Genomic DNA, 24,383 nt, shown 5'->3' on the forward strand with positions numbered 1-24,383 from the left:
TATTGATTGCATGTGATGTTTATCTTTTATGCATCTTATCTTGCTTTGATTGACGGTAGCATTATAAGATGATCTCTCACTAATTATCAAGAAGTGTTCTCCCTGAGTATGCACCGTTGCGAAAGTTCTTCGTGTTGAGACACCACGTGATGATCGGGTGTGATAGGCTCTACGTTCAAATACAACGGGTGCAAAACAGTTGCACACGCAGAATACTCAGGTTATACTTGACGAGCCAAGCATATACAGATATGGCCTCGGAACACGGAGATCGAAAGGTCGAGCGTGAATCATATAGTAGATATGATCAACATAGTGATGTTCACCAATGAAACTACTCCATCTCACGTGATGATCGGACATGGTTTAGTTGATTTGGATCACGTAATCACTTAGAGGATTAGAGGGATGTCTATCTAAGTGGGAGTTCTTTAAGTAATATGATTAATTGAACCTAAATTTATCATGAACTTAGTACCTGATAGTACCTTGCTTATGTATGTTTGATTGTAGGTAGATGGCCCGTGCTGTTGTTCCGTTGAATTTTAATGCGTTCCTTGAGAAAGCAAAGTTGAAAGATGATGGTAGCAATTACACGGACTGGGTCCGTAACTTGAGGATTATCCTCATTGCTGCACAGAAAAATTACGTCCTGGAAGCACCGCTGGGTGCCAGGCCTACTGCTGGAGCAACACCAGATGTTATGAACGTCTGGCAGAGCAAAGCTGATGACTACTCGATAGTTCAATGTGCCATGCTTTACGGCTTAGAACCGGGACTTCAACGACGTTTTGAACGTCATGGGGCATATGAGATGTTCCAGGAGTTGAAGTTAATATTTCAAGCAAATGCCCGGATTGAGAGATATGAAGTCTCCAATAAGTTCTATAGCTGCAAGATGGAGGAGAACAGTTCTGTCAGTGAGCATATACTCAAGATGTCTGGGTATTGTAATCACTTGATTCAACTGGGAGTGAATCTTCCGGATGATAGCGTCATTGACAGAATTCTCCAATCACTTCCACCAAGCTACAAAAGCTTCGTGATGAACTATAATATGCAAGGGATGAATAAGACTATTCCCGAGCTCTTCGCAATGCTGAAAGCTGCGGAGGTAGAAATCAAGAAGGGGCACCAAGTGTTGATGGTCAACAAGACCACTAGTTTCAAGAAAAAGGGCAAAGGGAAGAAGAAGGGGAACTTCAAGAAGAACAGCAAGCAAGTTGCTGCTCAAGAGAAGAAACCCAAGTCTGGACCTAAGCTTGAAACTGAGTGCTTCTACAGCAAGCAGACTGGTCACTGGAAGCGGAACTGCACAAAGTATTTGGCGGATAAGAAGGATGGCAAGGTGAACAAAGGTATATGTGATATACATGTTATTGATGTGTACCTTACTAATGCTCGCAGTAGCACCTGGGTATTTGATATTGGTTCTGTTGCTAATATTTGCAACTCGAAACAAGGACTACGGATTAAGCGAAGATTGGCTAAGGACGAGGTGACGATGCGCGTGGGAAACGGTTCCAAAGTCGATGTGATCGCAGTCGGCGCGCTACCTCTACATCTACCTTCGGGATTAATATTAGACCTAAATAATTGTTATTTGGTGCCAGCGTTAAGCATGAACATTATATCTGGATCTTGTTTGATGCGAGACGGTTATTCATTTAAATCAGAGAATAATGGTTGTTCTATTTATATGAGTAATATCTTTTATGGTCATGCACCCTTGAAGAATGGTCTATTCTTATTGAATCTCGATAGTAGTGACACACATATTCATAATGTTGAAGCCAAAAGATGCAGAGTTGATAATGATAGTGCAACTTATTTGTGGCACTGCCGTTTAGGTCATATCGGTGTAAAGCGCATGAAGAAACTCCATACTGATGGACTTTTGGAACCACTTGATTATGAATCACTTGGTACTTGAGAACCGTGCCTCATGGGTAAGATGACTCAAGCACCGTTCTCCGGTACTATGGAGAGAGCAACAGATTTGTTGGAAATCATACATACAGATGTATGTGGTCCGATGAATATTGAGGCTCGTGGCGGGTATCGTTATTTTCTCACCTTCACAGATGACTTAAGCAGATATGGGTATATCTACTTAATGAAACATAAGTCTGAAACATTTGAAAAGTTCAAAGAATTTCAGAGTGAAGTTGAAAATCATCGTAACAAGAAAATAAAGTTTCTACGATCTGATCGTGGAGGAGAATATTTGAGTTACGAGTTTGGTGTACATTTGAAACAATGCGGAATAGTTTCGCAACTCACGCCACCCTGAACACCACAGCGTAATGGTGTGTCCGAACGTCGTAATTGTACTTTACTAGATATGGTGCGATCTATGATGTCTCTTACTGATTTACCGCTATCGTTTTGGGGTTATGCTTTGGAGACGGCCGCATTCACGTTAAATAGGGCACCATCAAAATCCGTTGAGACGATGCCTTATGAACTATGGTTTGGCACGAAACCAAAGTTGTCGTTTCTGAAAGTTTGGGGCTGCGATGCTTATGTGAAAAAGCTTCAACCTGATAAGCTCGAACCCAAATCGGAGAAATGTGTCTTCATAGGATATCCAAAGGAGACTATTGGATACAGCTTCTATCATAGATCCGAAGGCAAGACTTTTGTTGCTAAGTTCGGAAACTTTCTGGAGAAGGAGTTTCTCTTGAAAGAAGTGAGTGGGAGGAAAGTAGAACTTGACGAGGTAACTGTACCTGCTCCCTTATTGGAAAGTAGTGCATCACAGAAAACTGTTTCTGTGACACCTACACCAATTAGTGAGGAAGCTAATGATAATGATCATGAAACTTCAGAACAAGATACTACTGAACCTCGTAGATCAACCAGAGTGAGATCCGCGCCAGAGTGGTATGGTAATCCTGTTCTGGAAGTCATGCTACTAGATCATGATGAACCTACGAACTATGAAGAAGCGATGGTGAGCCCAGATTCCGCAAAATGGCTTGAAGCCATGAAATCTGAGATGGGATCCATGTATGAGAACAAAGTGTGGACTTTGGTTGACTTGCCCAATGATCGGCAAGCAATTGAGAATAAATGGATCTACAAGAAGAAGACTGACGCCGACGGTAATATTACTGTCTACAAAGCTCGACTTGTCGCAAAAAGGTTTCGGCAAGTTCAAGGGATTGACTACGATGAGACCTTCTCACCTGTAGCGATGCTTAAGTCTGTCCGAATCATGTTAGCAATTGCCACATTTTATGATTATGAAATTTGGCAGATGGATGTCAAAACTGCATTCCTGAATGGATTTCTGGAAGAAGAGTTGTATATGATGCAACCAGAGGGTTTTGTCGATCCAAAGGGAGCTAACAAAGTGTGCAAGCTCCAGCGATCCATTTATGGACTGGTGCAAGCCTCTCGGAGTTGGAATAAACGCTTTGATAGTGTGATCAAAGCATTTGGTTTTATACAGACTTTCGGAGAAGCCTGTATTTACAAGAAAGTGAGTGGGAGCTCTGTAGCATTTCTGATATTATATGTGGATGACATATTACTGATTGGAAATGATATAGAATTTCCAGATAGCATAAAGGGATACTTGAATAAGAGTTTTTCAATGAAAGACCTCGGTGAAGCTGCTTACATATTAGGCATTAAGATCTATAGAGATAGATCAAGACGCTTAATTGGACTTTCACAAAGCACATACCTTGACAAAGTTTTTGAAGAAGTTCAAAATGGATCAAGCAAAGAAAGGGTTCTTGCCTGTGTTATAAGGTGTGAAGTTGAGTCAAACTCAATGCCCAACCACTGCAGAAGATAGAGAGAAAATGAAAGATGTTCCCGATGCTTCAGCCATAGGCTCTATCATGTATGCAATGCTGTGTACCAGACCTGATGTGTGCCTTGCTATAAGTCTAGCAGGGAGGTACCAAAGTAATCTAGGAGTGGATCACTGGACAGCGGTCAAGAACATCCTGAAGTACCTTAAAAGGACTAAGGATATGTTTCTCGTATATGGAGGTGACAAAGAGCTCATCGTAAACGGTTATGTTGATGCAAGCTTTGACACTGATCCGGACGATTCTAAATCGCAAACCGGATACGTGTTTACATTAAACGGTGGAGCTGTCAGTTGGTGCAGTTCTAAACAAAGCGTCGTGGCGGGATCTACATGTGAAGCGGAGTACATAGCTGCTTCGGAAGCAGCAAACGAAGGAGTCTGGATGAAGGAGTTCATATCCGATCTAGGTGTCATACCTAGTGCATCGGGTCCAATGAAAATCTTTTGTGACAATACTGGTGCAATTGCCTTGGCGAAGGAATCCAGATTTCACAAAAGAACCAAGCACATCAAAAGACGCTTCAATTCCATCCGGAATCTAGTCCAGGTGGGAGACATAGAGATTTGCAAGATACATACGGATCTGAATGTAGCAGACCCGTTGACTAAGCCTCTTCCACGAGCAAAACATGATCAGCACCAAGGCTCCATGGGTGTTAGAATCATTACAGTATAATCTAGATTATTGACTCTAGTGCAAGTGGGAGACTGAAGTAAATATGCCCTAGAGGCAATAATAAAGTTATTATTTATTTCCTTATATCATGATAAATGTTTATTATTCATGCTAGAATTGTATTAACCGGAAACATAATACATGTGTGAATACATAGACAAACAGAGTGTCACTAGTATGCCTCTACTTGACTAGCTCGTTAATCAAAGATGGTTATGTTTCCTAACCATGGACAAAGAGTTGTCATTTGATTAACGGGATCACATCATTAGTTGAATGATCTGATTGACATGACCCATTCCATTAGCTTAGCACCCGATCGTTTAGTATGTTGCTATTGCATTCTTCATGACTTATACATGTTCCTATGACTATGAGATTATGCAACTCCCGTTTGTCGGAGGAACACTTTGTGTGCTACCAAACATCACAACGTAACTGGGTGATTATAAAGGAGCTCTACAGGTGTCTCCAAAGGTACATGTTGGGTTGGCGTATTTCGAGTTTAGGATTTGTCACTCCGATTATCGGAGAGGTATCTCTGGGCCCTCTCGGTAATGCGCATCACTGAAGCCTTGTAAGCATTGCAACTAATGAGTTAGTTGCGGGATGATGTATTACGGAATGAGTAAAGAGACTTACCGGTAACGAGATTGAACTAGGTATGGGATACCGACGATCGAATCTCGGGCAAGTAACATACCGATGACAAAGGGAACAACGTATGTTGTTATGCCGTCTGACCGATAAAAGATCTTCGTAGAATATGTAGGAGCCAATATGAGCATCCAGGTTCCGCTATTGGTTATTGACCGGAGACGTGTCTCGCTCATGTCTACATTATTCTCGAACCCGTAGGGTCCGCACGCTTAAGGTTACGATGACAGTTATGTTATGAGTTTATGCATTTTGATGTACCGAAGTTTTTTCGGAGTCCCGAATGTGATCACGGACATGACGAGGAGTCTCGAAATGGTCGAGACATAAAGATTGATATATTGGAAGCCTATGTTTGGATATCGAAAGTGTTCCGGGTGAAATCGGGATTTTACCGGAGTACCGGGTGGTTATCGGAACCCCCCGGGAGGTATATGGGCCTTAGTGGGCCTTAGTGGAAGAGAGGAGAGGTGGCCAGAGATGGGCCGCGCCCCCCCCCTTGATCCGAATAGGACAAGGAGAGGGGGCCGGCCCCCCTTCCTCCTCTCTCTCTCCTCTTTTCCCCCTCCGCGAATCCTATTCCAACTAGGAAAGGGGGGAGTCCTACTCCCAGAGGGAGTAGGACTCCTCCTGGCGCGCCTCCTCTTGGCCGGCCGGCCCCCCTTTATATACGGAGGCAAGGGGCACCCCTAGAGACACAAGTTGATCCACATGATCATATTCTTAGCCGTGTGCGGTGCCCCCTTCCACCATAGTCCTCGATAATATTGTAGCGGTGCTTAGGCGAAGCCCTGCGACGGTAGTACATCAAGATCGTCACCACGCCGTCGTGCTGACGGAACTCTTCCCCGACACTTTGCTGGATCGGAGTCCGGGGATCTTCATCGAGCTGAACGTGTGCTAGAACTCGGAGGTGCCGTAGTTTCGGTGCTTGATCGATCGGGCCGTGGAGACGTACGACTACATCAACCAAGTTAACGCTTCCGTTGTCGTTCTACAAGGGTACGTAGATCACACTCTCCCCCTCTCATTGCTATGCATCACCATGATCTTGCGTGTGCGTAGGAATTTTTTTGAAATTACTACGAAACCCAACAATGGCATCGGAGCCTAGGTTTTATGTGTTGATGTTATATGCACGAGTAGAACACAAGTGAGTTGTGGGCGATATAAGTCATACTGCTTACCAGCATGTCATACTTGTTGGAAATATGCCCTAGAGGCAATAATAAATTGGTTATTATTATATTTCCTTGTTCATGATAATCGTTTATTATCCATGCTAGAATTGTATTGATAGGAAACTCAGATACATGTGTGGATACATAGACAACACCATGTCCCTAGTAAGCCTCTAGTTGACTAGCTCGTTGATCAATAGATGGTTACGGTTTCCTGACCATGGACATTGGATGTCGTTGATAACGGGATCACATCATTAGGAGAATGATGTGATGGAAAAGACCCAATCCTAAGCCTAGCACAAGATCGTGTAGTTCGTATGCTAAAGCTTTTCTAATGTCAAGTATCATTTCCTTAGACCATGAGATTGTGCAACTCCTGGATACCGTAGGAGTTCTTTGGGTGTGCCAAACGTCACAACGTAACTGGGTGGCTATAAAGGTACACTACGGGTATCTCCGAAAGTGTCTGTTGGGTTGGCACGAATCGAGACTGGGATTTGTCACTCCGTGTGACGGAGAGGTATCTCTGGGCCCACTCGGTAGGACATCGTCATAATGTGCACAATGTGATCAAGGAGTTGATCACGGGATGATGTGTTACGGAACGAGTAAAGAGACTTGCCGGTAACGAGATTGAACAAGGTATCAGATACCGACGATCGAATCTCGGGCATGTACAATACCGCTAGACAAAGGGAATTGTATACGGGATTGATTAAGTCCTTGACATCGTGGTTCATCCGATGAGATCATCGTGGAACATGTGGGAGCCAACATGGGTATCCAGATCCCGCTGTTGGTTATTGACCGGAGAGTCATCTCGGTCATGTCTGCATGTCTCCCGAACCCCTAGGGTCTACACACTTAAGGTTCGGTGACGCTAGGGTTATAGAGATATTAGTATGCGGTAACCCGAAAGTTGTTCGGAGTCCCGGATGAGATCTCGGACGTCACGAGGAGTTCCGGAATGGTCCGGAGGTAAAGAATTATATATAGGAAGTGCTATTTCCGCCATCGGTACAAGTTCCGGGGTCACCGGTATTGTACCGGGACCACCGGAAGGGTCCCGGGGGTCCACCGGGTGGGGCCACCTGCCCCGGGGGCCACATGGGCTGTAGGGGGTGCGCCTTGGCCTACATGGGCCAAGGGCACCAGCCCCTAGAGGCCCATGCGCCAAAGGGACAAGAGGAGGGGAGAGTCCTAAAGGGGGAAGGCACCTCCGAGGTGCCTTGGGGAGGATGGACTCCTCCCCCCCTTGGCCGCACCCTTCCTTGGAGGAAGGGGCAAGGCTGCGCCCTCCCCCTCTCCCTTGGCCCTATATATAGTGGGGGGAAGGGAGGACAACCAGACCTAAGCCCTGGCGCCTCCCTCTCCCTCCCATGACACATCTCCCTCCTCCCGCAGCGCTTGGCGAAGCCCTGTTGGAATCCCGCTACTTCCACCACCACGCCGTCGTGTTGTTGGATCTCCATCAACCTCTCCTTCCCCCTTGCTGGATCAAGAAGGAGGAGACGTCGCTGCTCCGTACGTGTGTTGAACGCGGAGGTGCCGTCCGTTCGGCGCTAGGATCATCGGTGATTTGGATCACGACGAGTACGACTCCATCAACCCCGTTCTCTTGAACGCTTCCACGCACGATCTACAAGGGTATGTAGATCCACTCCTCCCTCGTTTCTAGATGACTCCATAGATAGATCTTGGTGATACGTAGGAAAATTTTGAATTATTGCTACGTTCCCCAACAATACTTTGGTTCGGCGGTATTGTTGGACGAAGCGGCCCGGACCGACATTACGCGTACGCTTACGCGAGACCGGTTCTCCCGACGTGCTTTGCACAAAGGTGGCTAGCGGGTGACAGTTTCTCCAACTTTAGTTGAACCGAGTGTGGCTATGCCCGGTCCTTGCGAATGTTAAAACAGCACCAACTTGACAAACTATCGTTGTGGTTTTGATGTGTAGGTAAGATTGGTTCTTGCTTAAGCCCGTAGCAACCACGTAAAACTTGCAACAACAAAGTAGAGGACGTCTAACTTGTTTTTGCAGGGCATGTTGTGATGTGATATGGTCAAGACATGATGCTAAATTTTATTGTAAGAGATGATCATGTTTTGTAACTGAGTTATCGGCAACTGGCAGGAGCCATATGGTTGTCGCTTTATTGTATGCAATGCAATCGTGCTGTAATGCTTTACTTTATCACTAAGCGGTAGCGATAGTCATGGAAGCATGAGATTGGCGAGACGACAACGATGCTACGATGGAGATCAAGGTGTCGCGCCGGTGACTATGGTGATCACGACGGTGCTTCGAGGATGGAGATCACAAGCACAAGATGATGATGGCCATATCATATCACTTATATTGATTGCATGTGATGTTTATCTTTTATGCATCTTATCTTGCTTTGATTGACGGTAGCATTATAAGATGATCTCTCACTAATTATCAAGAAGTGTTCTCCCTGAGTATGCACCGTTGCGAAAGTTCTTCGTGCTGAGACACCACGTGATGATCGGGTGTGATAGGCTCTACGTTCAAATACAATGGGTGCAAAACAGTTGCACACGCAGAATACTCAGGTTATACTTGACGAGCCAAGCATATACAGATATGGCCTCGGAACACGGAGATCGAAAGGTCGAGCGTGAATCATATAGTAGATATGATCAACATAGTGATGTTCACCAATGAAACTACTCCATCTCACGTGATGATCGGACATGGTTTAGTTGATTTGGATCACGTAATCACTTAGAGGATTAGAGGGATGTCTATCTAAGTGGGAGTTCTTTAAGTAATATGATTAATTGAACCTAAATTTATCATGAACTTAGTACCTGATAGTATCTTGCTTATGTATGTTTGATTGTAGATAGATGGCCCGTGCTGTTGTTCCGTTGAATTTTAATGCGTTCCTTGAGAAAGCAAAGTTGAAAGATGATGGTAGCAATTACACGGACTGGGTCCGTAACTTGAGGATTATCCTCATTTCTGCACAGAAAAATTACGTCCTTGAAGCACCGCTGGGTGCCAGGCCTGCTGCTGGAGCAACACCAGATGTTATGAACGTCTGGCAGAGCAAAGCTGATGACTACTCGATAGTTCAATGTGCCATGCTTTACGGCTTAGAACCGGGACTTCAACGACGTTTTGAACGTCATGGGGCATATGAGATGTTCCAGGAGTTGAAGTTAATATTTCAAGCAAATGCCCGGATTGAGAGATATGTAGTCTCCAATAAGTCCTATAGCTGCAAGATGGAGGAGAACAATTCTGTCAGTGAGCATATACTCAAGATGTCTGGGTATTGTAATCACTTGATTCAACTAGGAGTTAATCTTCCGGATGATAGCGTCATTGACAGAATTCTCCAATCACTTCCACCAAGCTACAAGAGCTTCATGATGAACTATAATATGCAAGGGATGAATAAGACTATTCCCGAGCTCTTCGCAATGCTGAAAGCTGCGGAGGTAGAAATAAAGAAGGAGCATCAAGTGTTGATGGTCAACAAGACCACTAGTTTCAAGAAAAAGGGCAAAGGGAAGAAGAAGGGGAACTTCAAGAAGAACAGCAAGCAAGTTGCTGCTCAAGAGAAGAAACCCAAGTCTGGACCTAAGCCTGAAACTGAGTGCTTCTACTGCAAGCAGACTGGTCACTGGAAGCGGAACTGCCCCAAGTATTTGGCGGATAAGAAGGATGGCAAGGTGAACAAAGGTATATGTGATATACATGTTATTGATGTGTACCTTACTAATGCTCGCAGTAGCACCTGGGTATTTGATATTGGTTCTGTTGCTAATATTTGCAACTCGAAACAGGGACTACGGATTAAGCGAAGATTGGCTAAGGACGAGGTGACGATGCGCGTGGGAAACGGTTCCAAAGTCGATGTGATCGCAGTCGGCGCGCTACCTCTACATCTACCTTCGGGATTAATATTAGACCTAAATAATTGTTATTTGGTGCCAGCGTTAAGCATGAACATTATATCTGGATCTTGTTTGATGCGAGACGGTTATTCATTTAAATCAGAGAATAATGGTTGTTCTATTTATATGAGTAATATCTTTTATGGTCATGCACCCTTGCAGAATGGTCTATTCTTATTGAATCTTGATAGTAGTGACACACATATTCATAATGTTGAAGCCAAAAGATGCAGAGTTGATAATGATAGTGCAACTTATTTGTGGCACTGCTGTTTAGGTCATATCGGTGTAAAGCACATGAAGAAACTCCATACTGATGGACTTTTGGAACCACTTGATTATGAATCACTTGGTACTTGCGAACCGTGCCTCATGGGCAAGATGACTAAAACACCGTTCTCCGGTACTATGGAGAGAGCAACAGATTTGTTGGAAATCATACATACAGATGTATGTGGTCCGATGAATATTGAGGCTCGTGGCGGATATCGTTATTTTCTCACCTTCACAGATGACTTAAGCAGATATGGGTATATCTACTTAATGAAACATAAGTCTGAAACGTTTAAAAAGTTCAAAGAATTTCAGAGTGAAGTTGAAAATCATCGTAACAAGAAAATAAAGTTTCTACGATCTGATCGTGGAGGAGAATATTTGAGTTACGAGTTTGGTGTACATTTGAAACAATGCGGAATAGTTTCGCAACTCACGCCACCCTGAACACCACAGCGTAATGGTGTGTCCGAACGTCGTAATCGTACTTTACTAGATATGGTGCGATCTATGATGTCTCTTACTGATTTACCGCTATCGTTTTGGGGTTATGCTTTGGAGACGGCCGCATTCACGTTAAATAGGGCACCATCAAAATCCGTTGAGACGACGCCTTATGAACTATGGTTTGGCAAGAAACCATAGTTGTCGTTTCTGAAAGTTTGGGGCTGCGATGCTTATGTGAAAAAGCTTCAACCTGATAAGCTCGAACCCAAATCGGAGAAATGTGTCTTCATAGGATATCCAAAGGAGACTATTGGATACACCTTCTATCACAGATCCGAAGGCAAGACTTTTGCTGCTAAGTTCGGAAACTTTCTGGAGAAGGAGTTTCTCTCGAAAGAAGTGAGTGGGAGGAAAGTAGAACTTGACGAGGTAACTGTACCTGCTCCCTTATTGGAAAGTAGTGCATCACAGAAAACTGTTTCTGTGACACCTACACCAATTAGTGAGGAAGCTAATGATAATGATCATGAAACTTTAGAACAAGATACTACTGAACCTCGTAGATCAACCAGAGTGAGATCCGCGCCAGAGTGGTACGGTAATCCTGTTCTGGAAGTCATGCTACTAGATCATGATGAACCTACGAACTATGAAGAAGCGATGGTGAGCCCAGATTCCGCAAAATGGCTTGAAGCCATGAAATCTGAGATGGGATCCATGTATGAGAACAAAGTGTGGACTTTGGTTGACTTGCCCAATGATCGGCAAGCAATTGAGAATAAATGGATCTACAAGAAGAAGACTGACGCCGACGGTAATATTACTATCTACAAAGCTCGACTTGTCGCAAAAGGGTTTCGGCAAGTTCAAGGGATTGACTACGATGAGACCTTCTCACCCGTAGCGATGCTTAAGTCTGTCCGAATCATGTTCGCAAATGCCGCATTTTATGATTATGAAATTTGGCAGATGGATGTCAAAACTGCATTCCTGAATGGATTTCTGGAAGAAGAGTTGTATATGATGCAACCAGAGGGTTTTGTCGATCCAAAGGGAGCTAACAAAGTGTGCAAGCTCCAGCGATCCATTTATGGACTGGTGCAAGCCTCTCGGAGTTGGAATAAACGCTTTGATAGTGTGATCAAAGCATTTGGTTTTATACAGACTTTCGGAGAAGCCTGTATTTACAAGAAAGTGAGTGGGAGCTCTGTAGCATTTCTGATATTATATGTGGATGACATATTACTGATTGGAAATGATATAGAATTTCCGGATAGCATAAAGGGATACTTGAATAAGAGTTTTTCAATGAAAGACCTCGGTGAAGCTGCTTACATATTAGGCATTAAGATCTATAGAGATAGATCAAGACGCTTAATTGGAATTTCACAAAGCACATACCTTGACAAAGTTTTTGAAGAAGTTCAAAATGGATCAAGCAAAGAAAGGGTTCTTGCCTGTGTGATAAGGTGTGAAGTTGAGTCAAACTCAATGCCCAACCACTGCAGAAGATAGAGAGAAAATGAAAGATGTTCCCTATGCTTCAGCCATAGGCTCTATCATGTATGCAATGCTGTGTACCAGACCTGATGTGTGCCTTGCTATAAGTCTAGCAGGGAGGTACCAAAGTAATCTAGGAGTGGATCACTGGACAGCGGTCAAGAACATCCTGAAGTACCTTAAAAGGACTAAGGATATGTTTCTCGTATATGGAGGTGACAAAGAGCTCATCGTAAACGGTTATGTTGATGCAAGCTTTGACACTGATCCGGACGATTCTAAATCGCAAACCGGATACGTGTTTACATTAAACTGTGGAGCTGTCAGTTGGTGCAGTTCTAAACAAAGCGTCGTGGCGGGATCTACATGTGAAGCGGAGTACATAGCTGCTTCGGAAGCAGCAAACGTAGGAGTCTGGATGAAGGAGTTCATATCCGATCTAGGTGTCATACCTAGTGCATCGGGTCCAATGAAAATCTTTTGTGACAATACTGGTGCAATTGCCTTGGCGAAGGAATCCAGATTTCACAAAAGAACCAAGCACATCAAAAGACGCTTCAATTCCATCCGGAATCTAGTCCAGGTGGGAGAGATAGAGATTTGCAAGATACATACGGATCTGAATGTAGCAGACCCGTTGACTAAGCCTCTTCCACGAGCAAAACATGATCAGCACCAAGGCTCCATGGGTGTTAGAATCATTACAGTATAATCTAGATTATTGACTCTAGTGCAAGTGGGAGACTGAAGGAAATATTCCCTAGAGGCAATAATAAAGTTATTAGTTATTTCCTTATATCATGATAAATGTTTATTATTCATGCTAGAATTGTATTAACCGGAAACATAATACATGTGTGAATACATAGACAAACAGAGTGTCACTAGTATGCCTCTACTTGACTAGCTCGTTAATCAAAGATGGTTATGTTTCCTAACCATGGACAAAGAGTTGTCATTTGATTAACGGGATCACATCATTAGTTGAATGATCTGATTGACATGACCCATTCCATTAGCTTAGCACCCGATCGTTTAGTATGTTGCTATTGCTTTCTTCATGACTTATACATGTTCCTATGACTATGAGATTATGCAACTCCCGTTTGCCGGAGGAACACTTTGTGTGCTACCAAACGTCACAACGTAACTGGGTGATTATAAAGGAGCTCTACAGGTGTCTCCAAAGGTACATGTTGGGTTGGCGTATTTCGAGATTAGGATTTGTCACTCCGATTGTCGGAGAGGTATCGCTGGGCCCTCTCGGTAATGCACATCACTGAAGCCTTGCAAGCATTGCAACTAATGAGTTAGTTGCGGGATGATGTATTACGGAACGAGTAAAGAGACTTACCGGTAACGAGATTAAACTAGGTATGGGATACCGACGATCGAATCTCGGGCAAGTAACATACCGATGACAAAGGGAACAACGTATGTTGTTATGCGGTCTGACCGATAAAAGATCTTCGTAGAATATGTAGGAGCCAATATGAGCATCCAGGTTCCGCTATTGGTTATTGACCGGATACGTGTCTCGGTCATGTCTACATTATTCTCGAACCCGTAGGGTCCGCACGCTTAAGGTTACGATGACAGTTATATTATGAGTTTATGCATTTTGATGTACCGAAGTTTGTTCGGAGTCCCGGATGTGATCACGGACATGACGAGGAGTCTCGAAATGTTCGAGACATAAAGATTGATATATTGGAAGCCTATGTTTGGATATCGAAAGTGTTCCGGGTGAAATCGGGATTTTACCGGAGTACCGGGAGGTTACTGGAACCCCCCGGGAGGTATATGGGCCTTAGTGGGCCTTAGTGGAAGAGAGGAGAGGTGGCCAGAGATGGGCCGCGCCCCCCCTTGATCCGAATAGGACAAGGAGAGGGGGCCGGCCCCCCTTCCTCCTCCTCTCTCTCCTCTTTTCCCCCTCCGCGAATCCTATTCCAACTAGGAAAGGGGGGGAGTCCTACTCCCAGAGGGAGTAGGACTCCTCCTGGCGCGCCTCCTCTTGGCCGGCCGCCCCCCCCCCTTTGAGCCTTTATATACGGAGGCAAGGGGCACCCCTAGAGACACAAGTTGATCCACGTGATCATATTCTTAGCCGTGTGCAGTGCCCCCTTCCACCATAGTCCTCGATAATATTGTAGCGGTGCTTAGGCGAAGCCCTGCGACGGTAGTACATCAAGATCGTCACCACGCCGTCGTGCTGACGGAACTCTTCCCCGACACTTTGCTGGATCGGAGTCCGGGGATCGTCATCGAGCTGAACGTGTGCTAGAACTCGGAGGTGCCGTAGTTTCGATGCTTGATCGGTCGGGCCATGGAGACGTACGACCACATCAACCAAGTTAACGCTTCCGTTGTCGATCTACAAGGGTACGTAGATCACACTCTCCCCCTCTCGTTGCTATGCATCACCATGATCTTGCGTGTGCGTAGGAATTTTTTTGAAATTACTACGAAACCCAACATAAACCCCATCTTTTTATCCTCGATAGCAACAATACAATACGTGTCGGTTCCCTTTCTGTCACTGGGATCGAGCACCGCAAGATTGAACCCAAAGCTAAGCACTTCTCCCATTGCAAGAAAGATCAATCGAGTAGGCCAAACAAAACCGATAATTCAAAGAGACTTGCAAAGATATCAAATCATGCATATAAGAATTCAGAGAAGAATCAAATATTGTTTATAGATAATCTTGATCATAAACCCACAATTCATCGGATCTCGGTAAACACACCGCAAAAAGTTTTATATCGAATAGATCTCCAAGAACAGCGAGGAGAACTTTGTATTGAGAACCAAAGAGAGAGAAAAATCCATCTAGCTAATAACTATGGACCCGAAGGTCTGTGGTAAACTACTCACACATCATCAGAGAGGCTATGGTGTTGATGTAGAAGCCCTCCGTGATCGAATCCCCCTCCGGCAGATCGCCAGAAAAGGTCCCCAGATGGGATCTCACGGGTACAGAAGGTTGCGGCGGTGGAAGAGTGGTTTCGTGGCTCCCCTTGATGTTTTCAGGGTATAAGAGTATATATAGGTGAAATAAGTAGGTTGGTGGAGCTCCGTGGGGCCCACGAGGGTGGGGGGTGCGCCTACCCCCCTGGGCGTGCCCCCTGCCTCGTGGAAGCTTCGCGGACTTCCAGACTTGTACTCCAAGTCTCCCGGGTGACGTTTGTTCCAAGAAAGATCCTCGCGAAGGTTTCGTTCCGTTTGATATTCCTTTTCTGTGAAACACTGAAATAGGCAAAAGACAACAATTTGCACTGGGCCTTCGATTAATAGGTTAGTCCCAAAAATAATATAAAAGTGCATATTAAAGCCCATTAAACATCCAAAATAGATAATATAATAACATGGAACAATCAAAAATTATAGATACGTTGGAGACATATCACCAAGAACCACAAAACACGTCAAATAAGGCTAAGCCAACAGTCTCCCCTATTCCTCCCCCACATGTCCGGTTTGAAAAGGCCATTTACGGGCTCCCCTTTTCAGGGCGAACTATTTGGACTGCTCGATATGTTGGGGAACGTAGTATTTCAAAAAAAATCCTACGGTCACGCAAGATCTATCTAGGAGATGCATAGCAACGAGCGGGGAGAGTGTGTCCACGTACCCTCGTAGACCGAAAGCAGAGGCGTTTAGTAACGTGGTTGATGTAGTCAAACGTCTTCGCGGTCCAACCGATCAAGTACCGAACGCACAGCACCTCCGTGATCTGCACACGTTCAGCTCGGTGACGTCCCTCGTACACTTGATCCAGGTAAGGTCGAGGGTGAGTTCCGTCAGCACGACGGCGTGGTGACGGTGATGATGATGTTACCGGCATAGGGCTTCGCCTAAGCACTACGACCATATGACCGAGGTGTTAATTGTGGAGGGGGGCGCCGCACACGGCTAGGAACAATTGATGTGTGTTCTAGGGGTGCCCTCCCCACGTATATAAAGGAGGGAGAGGAGGGAGGTAGACTAGGGTGCGCCCAAGTAGGAGGAATCCTACTTGGGCCCCTAGTCAAATTCGGCCCCCTTTTACCATATTTGGACAAGGGGGAAAGGAAGGAGGGGGGAGGGGAAGGAAGAAGGAGTCCTACTTCATACTTTCCTTTTCCTTTCTCCCCACGTGGCTGGCCCTATAGGGGGCGCACCAACCCCTTTGGGCTGGTGTGTTCCCCGACTTGGCCCATTAAGCCCATATCTTTGCCGGGGGTTGCCCGGAACCCCTTCGGGTGACCCAGTATCACCCGAAACACTTCCGGTCTCTGAATATAGCCTTCCAATATATGAATCTTTACCTCTCGACCATTTTGAGACTCCTCGTCATGTCCGTGATCTCATCCGGGACTCCGAACAAACTTCGGTACATCAAATCACATAACTCATAATACAAATCGTCATCGAACATTAAGTGTGCGGACCGTACGGGTTCGAGAACTATGTAGACATGACCGAGACACATATCCGGTCAATAACCAATAACGGAACCTGGATGCTCATATTGGTTCCTACATATTCTACTGAGATCTTTATCGGTCAAATCGCATAACAACATACGTTGTTCCCTTTCTCATCGGTATGTTACTTGCCCGAGATTCAATCGTCGGTATCATCATACCTAGTTCAATCTCGTTACCAGCAAGTCTCTTTACTCGTTCTGTAATGCATCATCCCGCAACTAACTCATTAGTCACATTGCTTGCAAGGCTTATAGTGATGAGCATTACCGAGAGGGCCCAGAGATACCTCTCCGATACATAGAGTGGCAAATCATAATCTCGGTCTATGCCAACTCAACAAACACCATCTAAGACACTTGTAGAGCATCTTTATAATCACTCAGATACGTTGTGACGTTAGCACACAAGTTGTTCCTCCGGTATTGGGGAATTGCATAATCTCATAGTCAGAGGAACATGTATAAGTCATGATGAAAGCAATAACAATAAAACTAAATGATCATTTATGCTAAGCTAACAGATGGGTCATGTCCATCACATCATTCTCTAATGATGTGATCCCATTCATCAAATGACAACACATGTCTATGGTTAGGAAACTTAACCATCTTTGATTAACGAGCTAGTCAAGTAGAGGCATACTAGGGACACTCTGTTTGTCTATGTATTCACACATGTATTAAGTTTCCGGTTAATACAATTATAGCATGAATAATAAACATTTACCATCATATAAGGAAATATAAATAACATATTTATTATTTCCTCTAGGGCATATTTCCTTCATGATATACTCTAATCCAATCCCAAATGGGGGGGGGGGGTAGCGGACAATCCAGATTGTCCGCTACCCCCCTCCTCCTAACATGGGCTCCTCTCTCTAACTCTCACAATGTGTTTGTTTCGTGGGAATTAAAGATGGGGAATGAGAGTTGAAGGGTAAAGAGAATAAAAGTCCACTGATTGTTTAGAGGGAATGGAAGTTTGTGAGAAGGGGAATGGGAATGGGAGTTAAGGATGTCGTTTCCCATCAATTTCTTCCCATGTGGGACTCTGTTAATTCGTGGGCAGACCTTTATCCCAAACTAATTCCCATCATATACCAAACAAGGGAATGAGAGTAAAAAAATGTTTCACATGCCTAATCCCTCGATGAACTCCCTCGTACAAGATCCCCTTTTCCTTCCGAAAGGTTACCAAATAGGTTGTCACTCCCCATTCTCCGCCACCCACCCAAACCCTACTCGCCGTCCACCACCTCAGGCCACACCGCGATGGGGCGTCTGATGGACAAGGAGGAGCGGGGACAATGCTCGACGGCATGGCTGCTCAGCACCTATCGGTTCGAGCAGCCGCCGCCTTGGCGTGATGAGGAATCCGGTGGCGGATCGTGCTCCCGTCACTGTCACTGCCTGCTGCAGGCTCTTTACACTATGCACGAGTATCCTCTTCCCAAGCATGTATTCTTTTTTATGTGTTTTTTGTACCTCTATGGCTTGATGAATAGATCTAAAGCTTCCTCGAAACAAATATAAGATGACAGCTAAATGTATTTTTTGTTTCTAAAAAAAGCTAAATGTATTTTTTCCAAGGAAAAAAGCTAAATGTAATTTTTGGTCCATAGCAAATGCACGGACATCTTCTTTAGAAGGACACCAGTTTTAATTTCAGAAAGGACTTTAATACTTATATTAACATAAAAGGAGGACTTCAATACTTATAAATAATTGAATTAAAAAAGGAAAGAAAAGAAATAGATCCCGTGAGAAGCGCACAGACTTGGCTACGTACTACCGTTGCGATCTCGATCCATAAAACCAAGTCTTTGGGAGGTTAACGCCACATCCACATCGCGATGCCATTGCTACCGCCTCCGCCGCCGCCGACGGCGGCTCCCGGGTGCGGGAGGCGGAGGCTGAGCGGCCGACGAAGGCGACGATCCAAGAGGAGGAACTGGGCAGCGCTGCCCCTGGACGTGATGCTCTACGTCCTCCACAAGCTGGACGACGTCGAGCTCATGTTCGGCGGCCCGGCCAGGGTGTGCCGCTCCTGGCACGACGCCGTGTGCGAGCCCGAGCTGTGGCGCCGGATCGACATGCGCGGCCGCTCCCTGTGCTTCCGGGAGACGGTCAGCCTCAAAAATATGGCGCAGCTCTCCATTTGGTTCAGCGCCGGGCAGTGCCGAGAGTTCTTCGGCCAGCACGACGTCGACAACGAACTCCTCCTCTTCCTGGCTGACCGGTAATATTCCTGTTCGTCATCTCCAACCTCGCACCTGCACTCTAGGAATCTGATACATAATTCTCCTAATGTCTATATAATTTTCTTACAGGCACAACTAGATTTTATGGTTTTAAATCATGTGTCATAGCGAGCTAGAAGAATTTGCAGAAAGTAGGGGCATAACTATATGGGAAAAAATAGGGGCATAACTGCTGAACAAAGTAACTAAATGTGGGTTGGAACAATTTTTAGTTGGTATACAGATTGGACTCAGCTTTCCCTAAAATAAGAAACTACGTACAAAAAAGACTGAATGACGCTAATCTTATCGCACATTACAGTAGTGAATTATGAGAAAGAACTTTGGATAAATTAGCAATTTTTGGATTAATTTAATTCATAAATAAATCACGATGACAACACCAATGAAATCAATCTCATATTGAGAGCTATAAACATGTGAGCGTGTAGTAAGTACATTTCACGTAAATCTATAATAACATCAAGTGCGGCTAACACATGAATCAATAAAAAATGGATAAACATATTATACCCTTCAATCGGAAAAGTAGGGTCCGTAACAGCAGCCGCAACGTTGGCATTGGCACCCTTCTTCGTCGCATCATTCATGCCATCCCTGGCGATGTTGGGAAGGTCGAGGACGTAATCCAATCAGTGGACAAAGATGAACAATAGCAAGCAACCGCGCCGAGACTCTTCCCGAAAAACCTTGTTTTTCCGGTGCAGGATTACAAAGGATAGGGTTTCGGAGGCTTCTTTCCCAAACAACTGTGCACACGGTCGTCGGGATGGAGTCATCGAAAGCAAGCAAGAGCAAAAGGAACGATGATGATTTGGTGTGCGAGGAGGTAGAACATATGTGATCTGGTTAGGTAATGGTTAGGGTTGCCAACGCCTCCAATATGTAGACAGTCGAGTAGGGAGATGAGGGGCTAGGCCTACAACCGAGTCGGTAACAACCCATGATCTGAGAGGTTCAGATACAGTTGTCCATAATGTGTATGTTAATTATCCACTTTCAACCGGTAAAAATAAAATACACAAACAACATACATTTGGCAAGAGCGAAGTGGGCGCCAGAGGATGAGCGTGTTGGGGAACGTAGCATAAATTCAAAATTTTCCTACGTGTCATCAAGATCTATCTATGGAGTCATCTAGCAACGAGGGGGGAGTGGATCTACATACCCTTGTAGATCGCGCGCGGAAGCGTTCAAGAGAACGGGGTTGATGGAGTCGTACTCGTCGTGATCCAAATCACCGATGATCCTAGCGCCGAACGGACGGCACCTCCGCGTTCAACACACGTACGGAGCAGCGACGTCTCCTCCTTCTTGATCCAGCAAGGGGAAATGAGAGGTTGATGGAGATCCAGCAGCACGACGGCGTGGTGGTGGAAGTAGCGGGATTCCGACAGGGCTTCGCCAAGCGCTGCGGGAGGAGGGAGATGTGTCATGGGAGGGAGAAGGAGGCGCCAGGGCTTAGGTGTTGCTGCCCTCCCTTCCCCCACTATATATAGGGCCAAGGGAGAGGGGGGCGCAGTCTTGTCCCTTCCTCCAAGGAAGGGTGCGGCCAAGGGAGGAGTCCATCCTCCCCAAGGCACCTAGGAGGTGCCTTTCCCTTTTAGGACTCTTCCTTTCCCTCATCTCTTGGCGCATGGGCCTCTTGGGGCTGGTGCCCTTGGCCCATATAGGCCAAGGCGCACACCCCTACAGCCCATGTGGCCCCCCCGGGGCAGGTGGACCCCCTTGGTGGACCCCCGGACCCCTTTCGGCACTCCCGGTACAATACCGATAATGCGCGAAACTTTTCCGGCGACCAAAACAAGACTTCCCATATATAAATCTTTACCTCCGGACCATTCCGGAACTTCTCGTGACGTCCGGGATCTCATCCGGGACTCCGAACAACTTTCGGGTTACCGCATACTAATATCTCTATAACCCTAGCGTCACCGAACCTTAAGTGTGTAGACCCTACGGGTTCGGGAGACATGCAGACATGACCGAGATGACTCTCCGGTCAATAACCAACAACGGGATCTGGATACCCATGTTGGCTCCCACATGTTCCACGATGATCTCATCGGATGAACCACGATGTCAAGGACTTAATCAATCCCGTATACAATTCCCTTTGTCTAGCGGTACGATACTTGCCCGAGATTCGATCGTCGGTATCCCGATACCTTGTTCAATCTCGTTACCGGCAAGTCTCTTTACTCGTTCCGTAACACATCATCCCGTGATCAACTCCTTGATCACATTGTGCACATTATGATGATGTCCTACCGAGTGGGCCCAGAGATACCTCTCCGTCACACGGAGTGACAAATCCCAGTCTCGATTCGTGCCAACCCAACAGACACTTTCGGAGATACCCGTAGTGCACCTTTATAGTCACCCAGTTACGTTGTGACGTTTGGCACACCCAAAGTATTCCTACGGTATCCGGGAGTTGCACAATCTCATGGTCTAAGGAAATGATACTTGACATTAGAAAAGCTTTAGCATACGAACTACATGATCTTGTGCTAGGCTTAGGATTGGGTCTTTGTCCATCACATCATTCTCCTAATGATGTGATCCCGTTATCAATGACATCCAATGTCCATGGTCAGGAAACCGTAACCATCTATTGATCAACGAGCTAGTCAACTAGAGGCTTACTAGGGACATGGTGTTGTCTATGTATCCACACATGTATCTGAGTTTCCTATCAATACAATTCTAGCATGGATAACAAACGATTATCATGAACAAGGAATAATAATAACTAATTTATTATTGCCTCTAGGGCATATTTCCAACAGAGCGTACATGTAACACTTCTCTTTTCATGCTCCAATAGGATATGGAGTTCCTCATATGTTAATCTCAACTCTCCTTCACTTTTGTGGTGGTACTAAACTTTCCGGCATGACATGAAACCCCACATTTTTTAGACAAACATGAAACCCCACATGGACCTCCAAGATTTATTCTGGAAATATTTGGTATATGGGCCTAAAGCCCATCTAACTTCAACAACAATTACAACATAAAACTATCTCACATACTCAAAAAGGGTGTGTATCAAGGCTTGTTGTACTTCCTAAGAATGAACATTACACAAATGAAATTTTGTAGCGGTGATAAAGTGTTATCTTTTCCAGTCTGAATGTTTCTCTTCTCTCTTTTGTGAATAACCAAAATGAGAGATTTTTTGAACAGGTGGAAAATACATGTTATGAGCCACTAAGATCATGTGTTATCCTTGCAGGGCACCCTTATTGAAGAGTCTTCATCTTATCAAGCATTGTGATGTAAGTAGTGAAACATTTGCAAAGGCAATAATGAAATTCCCTTTGTTGGAGGAGCTCAAGCTTTGGGAATGTGAGACACATGACACCGGGGTCTTTGACCTTGTTGCCATGGCTTGTCCACAACTGAAGCACTTAAAACATGTCAAAGATAGAGGATATTCGCAATATATCTGGCTTGAATACCCTACTGATAACAGTGAAGCCTTGGCAATTGCGAAGATGCATGAGTTACGCTCCCTGAAGCTTTTCCACGGTGGCCTCGACAACCAAGGATTGACAACCATCATTGATGGATGCCCTCATCTGGAGTACCTTGACATACGGTATTGCAACAACATCATCATGGACAACAGTATGCGAGCAAAGTGCGCCCGTGTTAAGAAGAAGAAATTGTTACCCCCATTAAATTCTTCAACCCCCATTGGGCTGCATAAATATGATATTCAAAACTGTCACATCAGAGTGGTCAATCATTTCCTCTAGTGCCTCACTATCCAAAAGTAATAACCCATCTCACAATACTTCACATAATACATGTAGTCATCTGACCCATACCCTTCAGTGATTAGTAAATGCAATCAAATTCAGAAATATGATGTCTGAAAGAGAGAAGTTTCTTTCCATGTTGTCTCTACCCTAGAAATGTAGCCTCACCTCCCAAATGTCATCTACAAGCGTCGTCGCTGTCCGATTATAGATCTTAGGAGAAAGTCCGCGCTCTCAAAACAATGCCTTCAACAAGATCATTGCCAAGCACAACCATTTAAGGCCAGACCTTGGATTTTCACCCTGAAAGATAAGACTATGTACTCTTCCTGTGTTGTCGCCCCCGCTTGCCGATGTCGCTGCTACACGTCAGGAAACACCAAGCGAAGTCCTCATCGCCTCGTAGACTCAGTCTGCCATTACTAGACCTCGAACCTCAGCTGCCATGACATTCTCCGCCAGAATCTTCACCATGGAAATCGAAACACCAACATGTCCCATGATGGCAACAGACAGCGAAGCTTCGCGTCACTCCCTCTTCAAGCCGCATGACCAGAAATATGAGTTCACACGATCGAATCCCATCTGATCCAGCTATCTATATGCATCAGGCGCCCATGGAGATCGCCGACGGAGCCTTCCGGAACTACACTCATTGGTCAATTCTTTTGAATGGATACTTTTCCTCGTTCGAGATTCTCCACCCTTCTTTCACTCCGCCCCAAAGACTAACTATGGGCCGGCTTTACATGTGGTCAGATGAGGTCCCCTCTTGAGCAGGGAATGTCCAAGCCAAGGCTATACACGAGTAATCATCATGTTATGACCGACTTAGGGGCTTAGCCCAGTGGGTTATGGCCCAAGTATCTTAGTTAGGGGCTTAGCCCAATTATTTTATCGTATTAGGATCGTTTGCTTAGGAGTTAAGTAAACCTCTCTATATAAGGATAGGAGATGTATCAATCTAATCAAGTAAGAAACAATCAATATTTGCTCGGCTTCCCTTAGGGAGCCGGGAGACCTAAACCCTAGCCACCTCCTGCTTTCTCCGCCGCTGCTCCCATCGCAAGGACGGTGCCACGCCGCCGGCCGCCGCGCACCAGCCCTCGCCCTTCCCCCTCCTTCCCCTACAACCTATGGCCCAGGCCTGGTAGGGTACAAGCTCCTACCAATTTGGTATCCAGAGACTTGGGTCCGATCATGTCTTCGTCAACACCATCACCGCCGCTGCCCATCTCAACCTCCGCGCCGATGACCACCGCGCCGACGACGTCCGCCCCGATGACCACCGCTGGGGCCTCCACGCCATCGGGCCCGGTCACCACCGCGGGCTCCTCACCGCCGCCGGCACCCAACACGTCCGCGTCACCGATGACCA

General features: G+C 45.4%; 1 protein-coding gene across 1 annotated transcript; it reads left to right on the forward strand.

Annotated features, from left to right (window-relative positions):
- Positions 1-18,827: 18,827 nt before the first annotated feature.
- Positions 18,828-23,024, forward strand: LOC147965878 (putative F-box/LRR-repeat protein 23). The gene is made up of 2 exons (XM_087526982.1): positions 18,828-19,213; positions 22,477-23,024. Exons 1-2 carry the CDS (start codon positions 18,828-18,830, stop codon positions 23,000-23,002), a joined length of 912 nt encoding a protein of 303 aa, XP_087383108.1. The 3' UTR covers positions 23,003-23,024.
- The last annotated feature ends 1,359 nt before the right edge of the window (positions 23,025-24,383 follow it).

Source organism: Triticum urartu, chromosome 6A (genome assembly GCF_056163025.1).
Source record: "Triticum urartu cultivar PI428250 chromosome 6A, HENAU_Tu73, whole genome shotgun sequence".
Classification (NCBI taxonomy): Eukaryota; Viridiplantae; Streptophyta; class Magnoliopsida; order Poales; family Poaceae; genus Triticum; species Triticum urartu.

Excerpts from the sequence above, each read along its gene's own strand:
- LOC147965878 (XM_087526982.1), top strand. The coding sequence starts at position 18,828 with ATGCCATTGCTACCGCCTCCGCCGCCGCCGACGGCGGCTCCCGGGTGC. Across the intron at positions 19,214-22,476 it reads CTCCTCTTCCTGGCTGACCG|GGCACCCTTATTGAAGAGTC; the intron begins GTAATATTCCTG and ends TTATCCTTGCAG.